Genomic DNA, 20,298 nt, shown 5'->3' with positions numbered 1-20,298 from the left:
CATCTGTTTTTTATTACCACGTATGAACCTTGACACATTGATGCATTTTATTTGCTCAAAAGTGAATGTTTCTCATTAACACTGTATATATAACCCTGCTGAAAAACCTGCCAAACGTACTTTAATAAATAATCTGTGAAAAAGGGAGGAAACATGGTCGCTTAAATTATATTTGCACTAGGGCTGCTCGATTATGGCAAAAATCATAATCACGATTATTTTGGTCAATATTGTAATCACGATTATTTAACACGATTATGAGGGGTCCATATGACCAAAACTTTATATGAGTGATTTATTTAAAATAGTGAGACATATCAAATATATATTTCCTGTAAATAAGGTTGCTATGACATCTACATTGTAGAGACCAGCGGGATTTCAAACAAACAAACAAAAAGTCCTCAAAATTATTGAACATAATTAAACTGTCGGTAATAAAAAAGCAAAGGACAAATACAATAGAATAAAAAGATACAAATGAAACAAACTCTGCTTTAATGTTTTTATGCAAGTCTCAAGCAGTTTACAACCTACTACAGAAATGAATAATCAAATGTAAAATAAAACAGCATAGTCTTCACTGTAAGAATTAAACTTTTTTTGTTTTTTGTTAAAGCTACTAAAGTCCTTCACTCAAGAGCCATGTGTGATTTTGAATTTGTCTTTTGTTGTTTGATTAATATTAACACAGTCGCAGCAGGAAAATAGCCTGCTGTCACTTTAAGAGCTGCACGGATCCAATTTTCATTCTCAGCTCTTTACGTTCATTTATTACATGACCGATGAAGGTATACATGAATAACCACTAAGCGCCGCATTTTGACACATTTTTGCGTCTATTTGATGTTTAGGCGTGTACCTTTATCTAAAAGATGACTTTACATGTCCGTGTTCCGTTCCATCTCTGAGCGCATATATCTTCCTGAGGAGCAGCGCAAGTTCTCCTTCACGCTTTTAAAAATATGAATAAATATACTTCTATAAATCAAGCACGTACCATTTTGCAAAGGTCACGTTACATGATTTTACTGATTTGCATGTGAAATTGGGCTTTTATGGAGGAACAAAAGCGCAGCGCTGGAAAAGGGGGCAGAATGGGGCGCAATAATCGTTTTATCTTGATTATTGTATTTTCATAATCGTTGGAGGCCAAAATCTAAATCTAAACTGTTTTTCGATTAATTACACAACCGTAATTTGCACAGAATCTGCTTGTTCAAAAACTTTTTTTTATATAAACTTATTGCAAATATATAAAGAGTAAGGCCCAATCACACCAAGGATGAAAACGAACGATAAAGATATTATTTAAAAAACCACTCTGGATTTAAAAGAATAGTTCACAGCACAGGAAAAAGAAAAAGACACAGAGGATATCGTGAATCACTTTCGCAACATTATTTTCCAGCCAATGAAGGATGAAAACATTGACAGCCAATCAGAATCCATTCCGCTTTACGAACGTGAGTTTTTAAAGCGGCAGACGACAAAACGTCTCGGGTTACGCATGTAACCATGGTTCCCCGAGAGGGAATGAGACGCTGCGCACATTGGGGAATGCAGCCTGCATGACCGTTGTCTGAAGCACGTGTGAAACAATGCCAATCTATTGGCCCACCTGGCCCATGACGTCATAGGCGGGATACCCGAAAGTATAAAAGGGCACCTGCTGAATATGTCATCCAATTTAGCTGTCTGAAGGAGACATAGACAGGCAGGCCGAAGGCATGGCAAGAGGGCGCAGCATCTCGTTCCCTCTCGGGGAACCATGGTTACATGCGTAACTCGAGACGGTCCCCTTCTAGGGAACTTAACGCCTAGGGGGCGCATTGGGGAACGAAATCCAATCACGCCATGCCGAGGCGCATGCCTGTCCACCTGGTAGGAGAGCACCAAGGAAGCGACAGATATAAACAAAGCCTTTCCTCAGAAAGGCCGCTCACACAACTTGGCAGAAACGGGGGAACCCGAATAGATCAAGGGGAACATCCCATCCAAGTTAAGAGCACAGCTATCTTCAGATAGCTATGCTATGTGAGCAGAACTAGCCTGGATACACAAGACCACTGAGGAGGCCAACTAGAAAGCCTCTAGAGGAGCTCAAAAGATGCTACTTAAATCCCAGGTAAAGAGAGTAGCTGCTGAGCTAGAACACAGCTATCCTCAGATAGCTATGTCTCTAAGGTCTTATGAAGGCTTGTCGACCAGAATAACATAGCCAAGATAGCCTTCCTACGGAGCTGCCCAGACCACAGAGAGTGGGCTATCTACTTACTACCCTAGCAGGGGAGATAGCACTGTCTAGGCAAGGGCTCAAAGAGACAGCTACTTAAATACCCTAAAAAGGGGAGCAGACACTGAGCTAGCACACAGATATCCTCAGATAGCTATGCACCTAGGAAGGGCTACCAGAAGGGGACCGACACAAACTACCCAGACCACAAAGAGTGGGCTGTCTACTTATGACCCAAAGAGGAGAGACAGCACTGTCTAGGTAAGGGCTCAAAAGACTGCTACTTAAAATCCCTAAGCAGGGGAGTGATCACTGAGCTAGCACATAACTATCCTCAGATAGCGAGGCTCTAAGAAAAATGGGCCCACTCCATGAGAAGGCTCACTGCAATTGCAGTAGAACACAACTAGCCACAGATAACTGTATTCAAATAAGCCTGTCCTGCCAAAAACAATGGCTGGAATATAACCACCCTCAGAAAGCTATATGAAAGCCCCGTTCACACTCACTTCAGACGGCTTCTGAAGACAGAGGATGACGTATTCAGCATGTGCCCTTTTATACTTCCGAGCATCCCGCCTATGACGTCATGGGCCAGGTGGGCCAATAGATTGGCGTTGTTTCACACGTGCTTCAGACACCAGTCATGCAGGCTGCATTCCCCAATGTGTTGAGTTCCCTAAAAGGGGAACTGAATTAAGCGCACTTAAAATAAACACGTTAATTTCGAAATACGAAACACGGTGCGTTCCTATGCATGCTAATGTAATTATCGTTCTTGGTGTGAACGGGCCTTAAATATATACAGTAGACTGTGCAGAGATAAAAGATAGTTAGTGTGGATCTACTGTAGTGTGATGTAAGTGAGCGCAAACCTGGCTTATACACAGTAGAGCTAACAGAGGCAACATCACCTTCTCAATGTGTGAAAACTAAATGAAGAATAGTGAAGGAGCAAGACTTTAAGAGAGAGAGAGAAGGAGCTGAATGTGCCTGTGAATTTCACCGCAAGCCTATTTGTGGAAAACACACTCACATCTTGATTGGAAGAATATGATTCTGTAATTTTTTGCCAATAAAATGTGTTTGCCTGTGTTTTAGTGAGTGAGAACAGACTGCGTTTGTTCAAGACAGGGAGCTACTACAGCTGTGGCAGTAAGTACGAGGTCCAAGTTTTTATTCGCACATATATATTTCATCATGCATATTTAAGCACAGTAAAACTTGAATAAAAAAGATAGATCTGGGTGACCATATGTCCAAGTTTGGGCATTGTTTGCCTACTGTCATACTCTCTACAGTCAATATACTGTATGCATGCATTATTTTGCATTGCTGTGACCATTCTCTGTAGATCCCACCTTCTCACACGCCATGATTTGTCGATTATGTACAATGCCTGCACACTATTGGTCAAACTACTTTTCAGTCATTACCTTCAGCAAGTATGAAAACAATAGGAAAACAAAGCCAAAACCTGTATGTTTTAGCCAATTTATAAATCTGGCCATTTATAGATCTGGAAAAAGAGGATGTATATGGTCACCCTAATTGAGCCATATTCTCACCTTCAAGTGCACATCAACTAAAATGCCCCAAGGTTTTTTTTTCTCATTTGTAGAATAATTGCTAAATAGCAATAGGTATATTATTTATATACATTTATTGATTTTTTATTTTTTGAAATTGCTGGTGTTGCCATTTTTGAAAGCAAAAAGCATCTTGAAGCCATTTTTACACTTTGTTAACAGGGTTACTATAGTAAACTAAAACAAATGTTACCAGTTAACATTTCTTATTTTAATTTAGTTTAAAGGAGTCCTATTATGCTCTTTTACAAAGTCTTGATTTTGTTTTGGGGGTGTACTAGAACATGCTCTCATGCTTGGTGGTTCGAAAAACGCATTATTTTTCACATAATTTACATTATTACAATACCTTTCTCCCCAGCCTGGCACAAACGGCTCGATTAGTTCCGGCTTTGATGAAGGCCCGCCTTCCGAAAAACAAAATGTGTTGTGACTGGTTAGCTGTCCCAGTGCGTTGTGATTGGCGAACAGCTTAGACAGTGTTTCAGTACTGCCACGCCCCCTTGCTCCATCTTTCAACAAAAGCTTTTGGGAATCCGGCACTGTACTCCCTCGTGTTGTGGAAGCTGTCCTCAGTAAAATGTGCAGCACACAATAGCAAATTGGGGTTATAATGCTCAGGACAGAGTTAAAAGTAAATTGCAACCACTGTTTCCTGACATCATCCGCTTTCGGAAGCCCAAACAAAGACGTTTGGGCACGGAGGTGAATTAAAAAAACTAAATATCTCCCTTTGGAGTGGACTTTGAGATTTGTAACTTTCTAGATCTTTTTTATGCCCAAACATACACACTACACACTGACTAAAATTTAAAAAGTGAAAAGGCATAATAGGACCCCTTTAACATGATGTACCTGCTAACATAACATAAAAATGTAGACACGTTGTTAAAACTAAACTAATAAAAAAACAACAACATTTTAATTTTTTTACTCAAAATGAAAATTAAACATAAAATATAAAAACAAATTCAAAATATTAATAAAAACTGTAATAGTAGGCCTATCTCAATACTAAGATACCACTCTCCGTTAGTCACTGTAATGCCACACGTGGCTTACTGCTTTACTCTACTATGCACAAGTTTTATATTCTGCAGCAGTTTTTTTTTTTACTTTAAAGTAACATGCATGAGGAATCATTCACAATAAGACCTTAAACACTTAAGTGAACTTACAGTATGAAAATATATAGTCAATTTAGATTTTACATTTTCCTACTTATCTTCATGGTCCAGATCGTAATAGAATCTATGTTACAGTATGTTTTTCTACAGAGCTGATTTCTTATACTAATGACAGCGCTGTCGTTGGTAACAGTACATTAGCTAATGCGCTAGCAAATAGATATTCTTTTCACTCTTTTCCCCGGTTCCCCTGTAAGGTTGCAGTTCCGCATCCTCTATGACATCAGCGTCCCCAGTGTTTCGTGGGTCTACAGCTGGATGCCGGCCTTTATCGAGTAGGTGGAAGCGAATGTTCCTCGACCCTATTCATCTCCCACGGCTCCTCGCTAATTAAGCTGTCAGGCTGCTGTTTGAGGCCGGGGGAGAGCGACAGCATAAGAGCAGTGGTGGAGGGAGGCTGGATCCAGCATGTAATTTAAACGCAGCTCATAAGAACTTCAGCACCCAGCCAAGCCACCCGAAAAACGAAGCTAACCTCTCTCTTTATATATCACTGATATGAACGGCCTGTATAATATGCAGGTGCTGAGAGAGAGAGATATTAGGCAAGCTTATGTACACATGCATGTGTTGCATAATGCATATGCACATAAAGTGAGAGCTGAAAGTCAAAGCTGTGATTTAAAAAGAAAAAAAAAAGTGGAAAGCTTTTAGTTTTAAAAATTTTATGTATATATATATATATATATTAATTTAAAAAATATAAATAATATCAAATACATCAATATCAAATAAATCAAATATAAATTATGATATATAATGAAAATAAACAAATCTTTCACAATGCAACATGTTATGCAGCTATTTACATTTTAATAAAGAGTAAAATGAAAAATGTAGCTACTATACTTGGGCATTCTGGGACAAAATGAATCGACCTTCATCAAAAATTACTTGCGTCTTAATTCTAGCCAAGAGTACAGGTTGTTCTTTTATTTTACAGAATATCCTTTTGCACCAGATTGCCATTATGTCAAATAAATTATATTTGCATATGAAAGGATTCAAATGTGCTGCAGTAAAACCCAGACGATTGAATCTCTAAAAAACAAACCACATCGATGTTTGGTCAGTCATTCATATCTGAGTTTATGACTTTCTCTCCTAACAAAATCAATGTGCTAAACTATTTATGTGGGGTGGATTAAAGTAATAATTTATGTTATTATTTGTTCACCCTCATGTTTGTGGTGCTTTAGGATTGAAACAGGTGAAAGCACTGTGGAACAGTGGGCGTCTAAATTCCCTCAAATAAATGGTGGTCAGTGACCCCTCCATGGGAGACCGTGAGTAAATGTGAGCACTTTTGTCCTTCGTGGGTCTGTCTGGAGAACCGCAGAGCCAACCGTCACAAACCCGGTGAGATTCTCGTCTTTGCTGTAATAACTCTTTTTCTCTTTGCACTACGGGTGTTTGACATTTCAGGAGAAACAACTTCAGACCGAGACACGTACAATAAACTCCACCAGGCATCTGACAAGAAAATCGTATTTTTCTCTATTAGGATGGCTGGAAACATCTTGAGAAAGCTGCAAGAACAACTCGGAGACACACAATTGTACGTGTTGCACCTGGTGATAAAAGAAAATTGGACAAATTGTCACATTTTTAGGTATGGAATTACAGCTTAGAATTATACTAAACATTCACATTTTTTGTGTTGTCTTATCTCATATCAAGCTCATTTTTCACCTGGTGGATGACAAAACAGGTGAAATTCTCCATATACTTGGGCCAGTAAAGAACAATTTAGCAACACCCTAGCAGCCACAACTGATTGCCTTAGCAACACCCTAACAATCACCCAGATCACCTTAGTGGCCACTTCCAGACATTCTGAACATGCTAGCAACCACTTAGCAACACCCTAGCAACTACTAAACAGCACCCATGTAGCGACACCATTGCACCCACCCAGAATACTTGAGCAACAATCTGGCAACCACCAAGAACACCCTGGTAACCACCTAGGACACCTTAGCAACACCCTGGCAACCACCTAGAACACCCTAGCAACTATTAAACAACACCTATGTAGCGACACCATTGCTACCAACCAGAACACTTAAGCAATACTCTGGCAAGCATCAAGAACACCTTAGCAACATCCTGGCAACCACCCAGAACACTTGAGAAACACTCTGGCAACCACCAAGAACACCTTAGCCACTACTAAAAAGCACCCATGAAGCAACACTATTGCAACCACCCAGAACACTTAAGCAATACTCTGGCAACCATCAAGAACACCTGAGCAACATCCTGGAAACTACCCAGAACATCTGAGCAACACCCTGGCAACCACCTGGAACACCTTAGCCACTACTAAACAGCACCCATGTAGCAACACTATTGCAACCACCCAGAACACTTAAGCAATACTCTGGCAACCATCAAGAACACCTGAGCAACATCCTGGAAACTACCCAGAACATCTGAGCAACACCCTGGCAACCACTTAGGAACACCGTAGCAGCTACTGAACAGCACTCTGACAAACACTTAGCAACACCCTTGCAGCCAACCAGAACTCCTAGGCAACACCCTGCCAAATACTTAGAACACTTTAGCAACACCCTGGCAACCACATACTGTAGAAACAACCTAACAACCACTGAGCCACACTCATTTGAAAGACTTTTAAATCAGCAAAATGTAAGTATTAAAATTTGATGTGGTGTTCACCTGTGCTGGCTTTGAAGCGAATGTGTTCTCGCTAGATTCTCAGAGCCCAAAAATAGAGCAAAAATGAAAAAAAGTGGCCTCAAAAGCAGCATTATCAGCTGCTTCCATCTGAACAATCACATCTGTGAGCGAGCGGATCAGGACAGATGGATATGGCTGCCTAGAAGGCCTGGGGTTGCAGGCAGATTGTTACAATTCTTCAGCAGATTTGAGAGCCTGTTAAACTGATGCTTGTTAAGCCCTTTGCCCTTTTGAAACCAATTTTGGCGTCTCTGCACCCATGCCTGTGTGAGTATGTGGTCAGCTTGCTTTTTCCGGCGCTTGGCTCGGGTCTGGATTACGACAGCACTTTCCCTACTCTGGGTCACCGGGATCAGCTTCACTCAACAGCACAGCCATACATATAATCCCATCAGCCCCAGCATGGAAGAAGGATTTCAGGGTGACTATGAGGACTTGGACAGAAGATTAGGCCACTGAATATCTCATTCCACCTCACAAATGGAGAGTAAGATCATCAAATCGGGGATCATTTGCTTGCTTTACATTTCCACATGTGTAGATTTAGAGTTTATCTGCTGTTTTTAGCCAGAGAATTTAGAAATGTCAGAAAAATGCTGAATAATTTTCCAAAATGTGCTGTATACACTGTCAGAAAAAGATATTAATAACAGTACCAAATTGTACCTTTAGTGCTACAACAGCATGTCACTGAGGCAGTACTAGTACCCTATTTATCCCTAAAGGGTTAATAATAGTACCAAATTGTACCTTTAAGAGTGAAACAGTTTGTAACTGGAGCAGTACCCTCAAAGGGACACCTTTGTATCTTGTTGACCCCTAAAGGGTTAATGATAGTACCGAATTGTACCTTTAAGAGTGCAACAGTTTGTAACTGGGGCAGTACCCTCAAAGGGACACCTTTGTACCTTGTTGACCCCTAAAGGGTTAATGATAGTACCGAATTGTACCTTTAAGAGTGCAAGAGTTTGTAACTGGGGCAGTACCCTCAAAGGGACACCGTTGTACCTTGTAGACCCCTAAAGGGTTAATGATAGTACCGAATTGTAACTTTAGGGGTACAGCACCTTGTTATAAAGCTGCATAAAGTGTACAGTGTGCAGGATTCAGGTAGTAGTAAACTGCAGTCTGTAGCACCATCTAGTGGCTGCTAACAAAATAATCACATTTCTATGTTAAATTTTTTTTTTTGACAATAAGAGGGAAGAAGGCCATGTGTTCATGAGAGCACATGTGGGTTTGTGTGTGTGTGTGTGTGTGTGAGAGCTGGCTTTGACATCATCAGAGATCACAACACACCTGCACACTGACCCCAATCCTTATCATAAGGATCTTACTGTCCATCACTGAGACAACTGTTTAATACTCTCTCTCTCTCTGCAGAGTCACGGTCTCGTGCAGGACAGAGGAGCAAACACACGCGGTCTGATGATTCGACAAAAACACAGGCAGGAATTTATGGCATCAGTTGTGAGTATATAAGCATTCTATTCTATTCTATTCTATTAGACAAAATTATTGTTCTTATTACAAAATTATTGTTCTTATTACAAAATTACATAAAAAGTGTCACAAAATATCTGTGGACAAGTCACAAGTCACAAATCCAAAACAAAACAAATATCTTTTAAAGTAAGTCTTTAAAAAATTCAGTTTTGTTTTAGTATGAATAACAAGCATGGCAATATGTATATATTTTGTTAATGCTATTTGTAACAATGCACTGTCCTATTTTGCATATATGCATACATACTCCACTTTTGGAATTAAACTGATGTGGTTTTAAATCAGTAATAAAACAGTCTGTGGCACCGAAGTGTAACAAAGCTACTGCAATGTAGAGAAATATAAAGTTTTTGTAAGATATCAAAAATGGCCATAATAAAAATTAAATGTATTCGTGTTTGACATGAGGGTGAATGTTTACTTTGATCAAATATTACAATGATTTCTGTAAGAAGTAGTTGTAAATTTAAATTTAAATATATCCCCAAGTATAAACATAATTGTTAACAATAATTATTATTATTTTTAATATTTAGTTATGTAAATATGGGAATTACAGTTGAAGTCAAAAATGTACGTACACCTTGCAGAATTGTTGAACAGAATGAACAGAATGAAAATTGTTCTTATTTTGCCTACATACCAAAGCAAATCCAGCTTATCAACAGGTGGATTATCTGCTGATGAGAGCAAATTGACCCCAGCCTGCCCTACCAAGGGTCAGGGCACTGCCCAGAAGGCCCTCCGAGACACCAGCCGTGTGCTGGAAAAGACATCGTGGAGAAACCCACGGGACTGAGGCAGTGGGTAAGGTCGGGAGAAGGATGGCTGTTAATGACATTCAGGAAGCCGTACTCTGACACTTTGACCTGAAGAGGAAGTGCAGCACGGCGTGTTGGGTTTAGAGACTTGAACATGGCAATAGAGTCATGTTTACAGAGGATTTTCCCTCTTGGGTTTAGATGGGAAAACAGCTCAGTTGAAGCCCGCCGGAATGTCGAAAACAGCACAACATTCCTGATCCGAATATTGGTATATAGGCCTAAGATATTATGCTCTGATTATAATAAAATAAACCCAGACAGGGGAATCAGGACATTTACATAAAAAAATATTACACTAGTAACTAACTAACTAAATAAATAAAACCTTATCTTCTTATAAACTAGTGTTAAGAAAACGTCCAAAATACACAATTAAGTGTTTATTTTATTTATTCATTTTATTTATTTGTGACTGTAGATTTATATTACAGTACATCTCTTTAAGGAAAAAAAAATTCTAATGCACTGAGCCAGAATGTTCAGATTTTGGTTATGGAAATGTAGTGAATTTTTAATTAAATAATGCACCATTTACAGTCTATCTATCTGGCTACCAAACAAGAATACCATTTTTGACCCCTGATAAAGAGACACACATTTTTTTGTTGTATGTTAAAGTAACAGGCAACAAATGCAAAAGCCTTCTTCCACAATTCTTTTGTAAGCTGTAATTTAATATTTCCATAATAAAATCTTCATATCTGAATGACCTTTATATTCTTACACGTCTCCCCTTTTGAGCTCCAAGCACTTCACCTCCTTGGTCACTCTTGTAGATCAGCATCTGTGCTGACCGATCAGTTGTCCTCTGCTGGACTTTGCCCTGTGCTAAAGTTAGTGTGACCTCCAATGAGATCCCTTACAAAGGTAGAGGATGGAAATAAATCTTGTTTCCTTTCAACGAGACGAAGCAGTTACTTCCTGCATGATTTTATTGTCTGATGTTTCTTGCTGTGTGACTCGGTTGTTGATATGTTTTACTGAGCATAAAGATGGGATTTAGGGAGTTTGGAAAGTGCGTGTTTGTGAGATTTCATGTGTGTCCGGTGTCTGTGAAAGTACTCTGCGGTGAGACATCCAGTTGAGACTCGAAAAGTAAGACAGGATGAAGAAGGAAAGAGAGAAAGCAAGGGTCTTCAGAGACACACCATGCACACAGGATATCTGGCATGTTCAGCCTCAAAGAACAAGACGGTCAGACAAGAAAAACTAAAACTTAAAAAAAAACAACAACTTATTTTTAATTGAGTTTACTCTGAGAGATTAACTCCACTAATACTTTGACATTTAGTTAATGCTTGTTCAAGGACACACATTCTGGAGTAAGTTTCCTTTTATTTAGTTTCCTAATATTTAATTGGTCTGTCTGTTTGTCCATCTGTCCATTGTTCTGTATATCAATCTGTCTGTCTATTGTTCTGTCTACTGTATCCATCCATCCATCCACCTGTCGTTCTATTGTTCTTTCTATCTATCTGTCTGTCTGTTATTCTATCTACTGTATCCATCTATCCGTCCATCCATTCACCTGTTGTTCTATCATTCTTTCTATCTATCTGTCTGTCTGTCTTTCTATCTGCTGTATCCATTCATCCATCCATCCATCCATCCATCTATCGTTCTTTCTATCTATCGGTCTGTCTGTCCTTCTATTTACTGTATCCATCCATCCATCCATCCACCTGACGTTCTATCATTCTATGTATCTGTCTGTCTGTTATTCTATCTACTGTATACATCCATGCATCTGTCATTCTTTCTATCTGTCTGTCTGTAGCCATCCATCCATCCATGGTTTTGGGTTTCTTGCACCAGGTACAGCAAATGTTTTCTAATTTGCATGTTAATTTAGTTATTGGACTGGATATCTTAAACCCAGTACAGGTTTTGGAATGTTTAATAATAATAATAATTCCTTACATTTATATAACGCTTTTCTGGGCACTCAAAGCACTTTACATAGACGGGGGGAATCTGCTCAACCACTACCAGTGTGCAGCATCCACCTGGATGATGCGAAGGCAGCCATATTGCGCTAGAACGCCCACCACACACCAGCTTACTGGTGGAGAGACAGAGCGACGAAGCCAATCAGTAGATATGGGAATGGTTAGGAGGCCATGATGGTCAGAGACCAATGGGATGCCAGGGTTACACCACTACAATTTTTCTAAGTGAAAAAGTGTAGGGAAGTACACAAATAGTCAGGACCTCAGTTTAACATCTCATCTGAAAGACAGTGCTTTTTGACAGTATAGCGTCCCCATCACTACACTGGGGCGTTAGGACCCGCACAGACCACAGGGTGAGCACCCCCTGCTGGCCTCACTAACACCTCTTTCAGCAGCAACCTAGTTTTCCCAGGAGGTCTCCCATCCAGGTACTGACCAGGCTCAGCCCTGCTTAACTTCAGTGTGCCACCAGTCTTGGGCTGCAGGGTGATATGGCTGCAATGTTTGAATTCAATTATGACTTCTGCTTAGACTATTCTGTCTTAAAAATGTTTTTCCCCCTCTTAAACCAGAACGGATGTTTGTAATTGTGTGTTTGTTCTTTTGTAAATGTGGGGTTTAAATCAAGTGAAAAAAAACAACAACTGAAAAACTTAAATAGTTAAAGGGGATAGTTCACCCCTTTAATGACAATTGTCATCATTTACTTGGCCTCGTGTTGTTCCAAACCAGTATGAAATTCTTCTGAAACAATTAAGGCCAATTCTTTCATTCTGAATGCTTCACAACCCTGGAGCAAGTACACTCTGCACACATTATCGTAATTTTTAAACTTTGCAAAACATAAAATTGTTTATTCAGTCATTTGACACGCCACTTCATATATGGTGTGGCTAGAAGTTACCTATCAGCTCCATTGGCAACCTGTGGTCAGCTCAGCCTGGCCTGGAAAGACTAAAGCCATGGAGACAAGAGGGAGAGAGTGAAGGAACGGGAGTGAGAGAAAAAGAAAGACGAAGAGAAAGAAAGTGACGAAAATATCCCGGAAAGTTGCTCTATAATTGGCGCAGTCTGTCAGAGCCCTATTTTATGTGCATGAGCAGGGCAGGGCAGCCATCTCGTCCCCACTGAAACCCAACACTTACAGGAACAGTTCTTCATCCCTCCCACCTCCCAGCAGAGGAGAGCAGACTCCACAACACTCTACTCCTCACTGCAGGATTACTGTATGTGTGTGTGTGTGTGTGTGTGTCATCACACCTGTGTGTGACCTTACCTGGAGCTTTATTTCAAGGAGGATGCTGCTTTGAAACTTCAGGTGTCTGTGAGGTGTGTTTCAGGAGGAGGTTGAAGAAGATCTTCTTGTTCCCACGAATTGACATCACAGGTAAGAGTGAGGTTTATCATGCATATCCCATCAGTACACATGTCTCTGTTATAGTGTTTACTTGTTGATATTTTATGCTAGAATATTTAGCCATCATGTCTTGATAGCTCAGTCTGGTCTTCAACTAGTGCTTTCTTTGTTCTTCCACTTTTTTGGAGAACTTTAGAAGAACAAAAGGCTGGTTTTTACATTTTACAACGGATAGAGTGAAGCTTTCTGGTTTATTCATCTGCAGGTTGCTCCCATGCTGGTCGTTCAGCAGAGATTTGGAGTTTGGCCGGAGTGTTAGTGGAGATAGATGCACTGAAAGGTTTCAGAGACTCAAAACTAGAAATGTACCTGCAAATGACAAAAAAAATATAAAAACTGACTTTTGATGGTTGTGAAAATTGCAAATTGATCAATAAGGAAATGACAGAGGTAAGTAGGTCAGTCAGTTGGGTTGGTGACCAAAATATTGTAGGCTATAGAGCTGATAAATATATATTATAAAGTATATTATACTGTAATAACTAAAAGGTGGGTGAAGAAAAGCAGGTTATAGAGCTGGTAACCAAACGACTATAAGTTATTGAGATGGTAAAACAAAAACAGTACTGTATGTTATACTGTATGTCTAGTTACTAAAAGTTATAAGTTCGCTGATGAAGAGAATGCAGGTCAGCTGACCAAAATATTGTAGGTTATAGAGCTGGTAAACCAGAACAATAGTATGTTATACTTTACATCTAGTAACTAAAAGCTTGTAAATTGGCCGATGAAAAGAATGCAGGTCATAAAGCTGGAAACCGGTAATAGAGCAGATAAACCAAATACAGTATGTTATTCTGTATTCCTAGTAACTAAAATGTTATAAGGTGGTTAATGAATAGAAATCAGGTAATAAGCCTGGTAACCAAATGATTGTAGGCTGCAGGGAAGATAAACAATATGTTTTGGAGCTGGTAATCGAAAGGTTATAGGCCGTGGGACTGGTAATCCAAAAATGTATAGGACTGGTAAAGTAAACAATTGTAGGTTGTCAGGCAGGTAAATAAAAGATGGTCGTTCAAAGGGCTGGTAACCAAATGATTACAGATTAGTTAAAGACTGAAGATTGAAGAACATTTTAATAACCCAAAGAGAAAGAACCTTTTTCCACAATAAAGATATTTTTGGGGATATGGAAAGATTTCATGGATGTTAAAGTTTCATCATAGAGCCATAGATGCCTATTAAGAGCCTTTATTTTTAGACTTTAGGGCTGGTAAACAGATGGCTGTATGTGACCATGACCTTTGTGCCTAAAGGTCTTACCTTAAGCCCATGGTATACTTTGGCCATCCGTGTGACATAATTTTCATCATTAGGAGGGTCTGCGGATGTCCGTGCCCACTTTACGCATACAGCCTAATTTTTATGACTTCATGGACTAGGTTAGAATATAATTGCTTCTGGAAGAGTATAAAAAAGCAACTGTACTGTGCATGTGTCGAACTCGTCTATCTGTGCTCATTCGCAGTTGAGTATACTTTGAAAGCTGTGCAGACACAAATGAGCACGAGACAAGAAAAACAAGTTTACCCAGGCCTTTAACCCCAGGTTCTTTCTGGCCATTGACCATATAATGTGTACTTTAAAATGTGTTTTAACCAACATTTGTAGCAGTGAACAGAAGGGCTAAAAACAGAAATGGGTGTTCACTCCTACAAACATTTCATTTGAGTTATTTTCATCTATTTTTAACCAAGTGCGGGTCTATTAGTTTTAGAAAGCAGCAGGCAATTTAGGCTAATAACTTGACCAGAGGGCTGGTAAAACAATGTGCCCTTTAATACTTTGGACTTCTGAACTGACTGTAAGAAAACAGAAGCCTTTGCAACTCTGAAATTTGATGTCCATAGAGATACCAGCTGGTATACCACATCTGAACTGAAAGGAGGCTACGGGTGGCTGTTTCTTTCCACAAAACATAAAAAGATGATGTTTACTGCAAATCTATAAATGCTCTGGTTATACTTTGGGACAGTAGTTAAATGAATGCGGGATACTTTCACAGCATCAAAGAAACATAAGAAGACCTGCTCTGGTCAGAGGGTTCAAAGAGCTCATCGTGCTGAGAGATACTATGAGCTTCTAAGACCAAAAGCAATGAGCAAGCAAGGCTTTCTGGGTCATATGATGATAATGCAAACCTTCATGAAAAAAGGAGGGAGAGGAATGAGTTATTGAAAGCAACAAAGAAAAGACACTGAATTGTGTAAGAGGAGGCGTCAGGCCGGCAGTTCACGAGGAACATGACTGTTTTCCTATTGGCCTGACAGATCCAAAAATGGGCAGTTTTTCATTTCTAAATGCATCAACTAGTACTGGAAAAATATAAGTAGGACTTTTAACTCACTAACTGAATCGATTGCATTTTTACAAGGCATCAGAGTCACAGTTCGCTCTATTGTCCTTGATGAAGGTTTTGCAAAAAGAATGGTAATTTTATGCACCTGAAAGTTAGACAGCTTAGATGAAACTGCCTGTGAGGATGAGATGCCACATCATCAAGGCTCTGCAAACCATAATTCAATGCTTCCCAAAGTTGCTCCCTCTGATGATAGTGTGCTCCATGGGGCGTACTATACACCACTAAATCTGAAGAACACCCTATTTACACCGAAACATCAGTTCAGCTTAGCCAGAGGAGTGTGGTTAGTCACCAGTGGTGGAATGTATAGTTAAGTGAATGGGGGAATGAATTACGCTTGGACGTAAAACTTTCTTGGATTTTCTTTCTGTTACCCCTCCTTGGTTATTCTGGTTTGCTGATGGAGACCTGCATTTCATGATGTGTTATTTATAATATTATGCATTTTTCCTAAATACATATTAAATATGTATCACGTGCATGCTAGAACTTTTGCTAATGTATATGTCTATTAGAAAACAAGCATTATTTCTTCACCATGCACTACATTTCCAGAGGTGTCCATCACACATATGGATGAAGGATGAATCTCATGGAAACATATATAGGTCACACTTCACACCAAAAATAAGATTATAATTAAATGATATAATTATATAAAATTATACATATAATTATATACGATTATAGTCATTAAAATTAGTAGAAATTTATAATTAATGTATTATTTTTTGTTTGTTTTTATGTAAAAAAAAAATCTTTATTTAAACTTTATTTATTTAAGGTTGTAGTATATTTAAAAAAAAGATTTTATATTATTTAAAGTAATGTGGAGAGTGGTGTGTTTAAAGGTCATGAAAAACAATGATTTAGTCTAAAGCTTAAAATGGTAAATAGCCCTGCATTCACTTACACACTGTTTTTATGAGCATGGCTCATCTTGTTGTCAGCTCAAACTGAAACGGCAACTTGGAAAGTACAAATCAGGATTAATGGGCTGCACTGGCAGTACATCAGTTAGTGCAGAGCTAACATGAATCATACACTTCACTTCTGTTTGCAATCGTTCAATGTAACTCAGTTCAGAGTCCAAATGACTGATCACCTCACATTTGTTCTCATGTCTCCACAGGAGCAACAAGTTGCTGATCATCGCACCTTAGCGGGAATATCAGCAAACAACAGCGGAGAAGGAGATGAAGTTTCGATTTGGGCTCAGGATCTCTTTGGTCCTGACCATACTGGCTCTGACTCTGTACGGAGGCGGCGTTGAAGGACAAAGGGCAGGTGAGGTCACATACTAGACTAAATATACAGTTTTCATGACCCCTAACCACATCTCTGTTTAGCTTTGGTTCTAATTTTGACTTTCAGTGAGTCTGTTGTAATGTGTGCAGATTGAGGTTTTGAACCTGACATACTAGTAGCTTTGAGTTCTTTGCAAAATTCAGCCCATGTATTATCCAACCGGACCATGGGGGAAACACAAACCTCATAAATCTGTGGCTAAACTGTATACACACAGTCTGTAAAATTGAATGTCCTTTGTCCCAGGTTGCAAGAATGTCCACTATGATCTGGTATTCATTTTGGACACCTCTTCCAGTGTGGGCAAGGAAAACTTTGAGAAGATCCGGCAGTGGGTGGCGAACCTGGTGGAATCTTTTGACGTAGGTGCGGAGAAGACGCGTGTAGCCGTGGTTCGTTACAGCGACCGTCCTACCACGGAATTCAACCTGGGCAGGTACAAAACCCTTGGAGAGGTCAAGCGTGCTGCTGGGAACATCCGCTACCTGGGTGGGAACACCAAAACTGGAGATGCCATCAGCTTTACCACCAACAACATCTTCACAGAAATGGCCGGGGCGAGGCCTGCCAGTAAGGGCATTCAAAAAGTGGCAATCTTACTAACGGATGGCAGGAGTCAGGATTTTGTTTTGGAGCCATCAATTGCTGCAGCGGCTGCTGGTATCAGGTTGTTCGCCGTAGGGATTGGGGAAGCACTGAGAGAGGAGCTGGAGGAGATTGCGGCAGAACCCAAAAGTGCTCATATGTTCCATGTGACGGACTTTGACGCCATTGACAAGATCAGGGGCAGGTTGAGGAGGAGACTCTGCGAGAGTGAGTATTATGAGTTTGATTTTGCACCATGTACATTCTTAAAAATAAAATAAAGGTTCCAAAAAGGGGTTTTCACAGCAATGCCATTGAACAGGTGTCCAAACCTGTTCCTGGAGAGCCACTGACCTGCAGAGTTTAGCTCCAGCCTTAATAGAACACACCTGAACCAGCTAAGGTCTTCAGACTCACTAGAAACTTCCGGGCAAGCGTGCTGGAGCTGGTTGAAGCTAAACCCTGCAAGACGTTGGCCTTCAAGTACCAGGATTGGAGACCCCTGTCATAGAACAAGCCTGGAAAATTCTGGTCCTCGAGATCCATTTTAGCTCCAACCCTGATCAAACTCACCTGCCTATAGCTTTCTTGTAAACCTGAAGACTTTGATTACCTGGTTCAGGTGTGTTTTATTACAGATATAGTTAAGCTCTTCAGGAAAGTGGGCCAAAGTTGCCCATCCTGCCTTGGAAGAACTATTTTGGGTTCTCCAAATAACCTTTCAGTGAACAGTTCTTAAAATAACCATTTATCAGTGTGAAGAACATTTTGATAATCTAAAGAAACTTTTTCCACTACAATTTAACTTTTGTGCAGTAGAAAGGTTCTTGATCAGGGGTGTCCAAACCTGTTCCTGGCCACTGACCTGCAGAGTATAACTCCAACCCTAATTAAACACAACTGAACCAGCTAATCAAGGTCTTTAGACTTGCTAGAAACTTCCAGGCAAGTGTGTTGGAGTTAAACTTGGCCCTCCAGGAGCAGGACTGGTCACCCTGCCTGTTCTTGACTGAACTGTAGATGCCAATAAAGAAACTTTAGAGAGGACTTCCGTTACACAGTCAGATATAGGTGGGAGTTGACATAACATGTAGTTGACTTGACAGTTAACTAAAAACATCAGTCATTTAATATGCTTTTGTTGGCACACATTTCCATTCACAAGAAGGTCTGTTCTGTGCCATACAAGACTTGTTGGAAAGGAACTGGAAGCTCTTTGGTCCGGACATTTTTGTGGTTTCTTGTCTCTGTGAGCTCTGAGTAAAGAGGTGTAGTAAGTACAAGAGAGCTCAAGTGCTTTTCCAGATCACATCTGCTCCGCAGGCAAAGATAGCCTAAAAGTACATGTGGGATAGTCTTTGGAGGCCATTACAAACAACAAGCTTGCATTAAAACTATGAATATAGATTCAAAAATACATAAACCCAAACCGTTGAGATATGTGGCCTGTATTGACCGTCCAAATGGAAATTATGTGTACACATAGTATGTTTTTAGTGCTGATGGATGCTTAGCACACCAGACTTGATATTCCTCACTAAAATTAGTGAGAGTGGGAGGACGACGACACCTGGAGCTCTTTAGTTTGAAGTGGAAATCTGAGTCCGTAGTAGCACTAAAGCTATCCAAAAACTCTTGTGTAGTAAAATTAGTATTAAAACATGACACATTTTGTTGAAAGCACACTCTTTAAACAATCATTGATATTTGAAGAGGTTTTAACACAAACCTTTTTAAGTCAGACAACCTTGTGAGAAGATAGGGAACCCCTTTGACTTGGCAGGGTGATGGAGAGATAAAAGAGAAAGAGATAAACTGATTAATTGTAAACCCAAACCTTGACCCTGCCCTGATTCCAACCAAAAGCCCTCTTCTGAATGGCTCTAACCACATACATGACTCAGTGTGCAGATCAACTTGACGATCTCACTGCCAGTTATGGACTTTGTTGTCCCATCAGGGATTATCCTTCAAGCATTTAGAAAGGCTGAAACTGCATATCAGGTCCAGTTCTGTTATAACCAAGATCATTTGACTCTAGCGTTGGCGTCTAAGAACACTGGTGGCTAGAAAACATGGCATCTCTAAGGTCCAAGTTATTTTATGCCATGAAAATTACAGTCCTAAGGTTTCACGTGGAACAGGGCTCCACAGTACGGTTTTTACTTTTTAATCTTTGGCTTTAATTTGTTTTATGTTAAAAGATAAAAAGCATTACCTCTTTAAGGAGCACAATTATAATTGCGCTCCCTATAATGCATTGTTTCTAACTTGGAATGGGATAAATTTTTCTCTTATTACTATTATTATTATTGGCTATATACAGTGTGTATATATATTGCATTGTGGCATACATGATTCAAATGCATTTTATTTTTATCCATTTAAATTGTATGTTTTTGTACAAAATTTTATTTTTTTTAATAAATAAATAGTTTTTGACCAGGATGTTACAGTAATGACAAAATATCATAAATATAATGCTATAATGCAAAAAAATTTGCATTAAAGTCCTTATAGTTCTTTCACTGGGCCATTTTTTTTATTTTTCATATTTGAAATGAATGAAAAGTGTGTGTTTGACTGGGTAGTTTCATCACTTAGTGTATCTGGGCTTTGGTTC

General features: G+C 39.5%; 1 protein-coding gene across 1 annotated transcript in view; it reads left to right on the top strand.

Moving 5' to 3' along the window:
- The first annotated feature begins 16,961 nt into the window (after positions 1–16,961).
- Positions 16,962–20,298, top strand: part of LOC107551751 (collagen, type XXII, alpha 1) — a 55,843-nt gene continuing 52,506 nt past the window's right edge. Inside the window, exons 1-2 of the mRNA XM_016233475.1 lie at positions 16,962–17,069; positions 17,337–17,903. Coding sequence (XP_016088961.1) covers positions 16,979–17,069; positions 17,337–17,903 — 658 coding nt within the window. The 5' untranslated portion in view covers positions 16,962–16,978. The remainder of the gene's footprint in view (positions 17,070–17,336; positions 17,904–20,298) is intronic.

The sequence above is a fragment of the Sinocyclocheilus grahami genome, unplaced genomic scaffold, assembly GCF_001515645.1.
Source record: "Sinocyclocheilus grahami isolate Dianchi unplaced genomic scaffold, SAMN03320097.WGS_v1.1 scaffold432.1, whole genome shotgun sequence".
NCBI classification, from domain to species: Eukaryota; Metazoa; Chordata; class Actinopteri; order Cypriniformes; family Cyprinidae; genus Sinocyclocheilus; species Sinocyclocheilus grahami.
The sequence above is the reverse complement of the archived record's forward strand: the minus strand, read 5'-3'. Positions and strand labels throughout refer to the sequence as shown.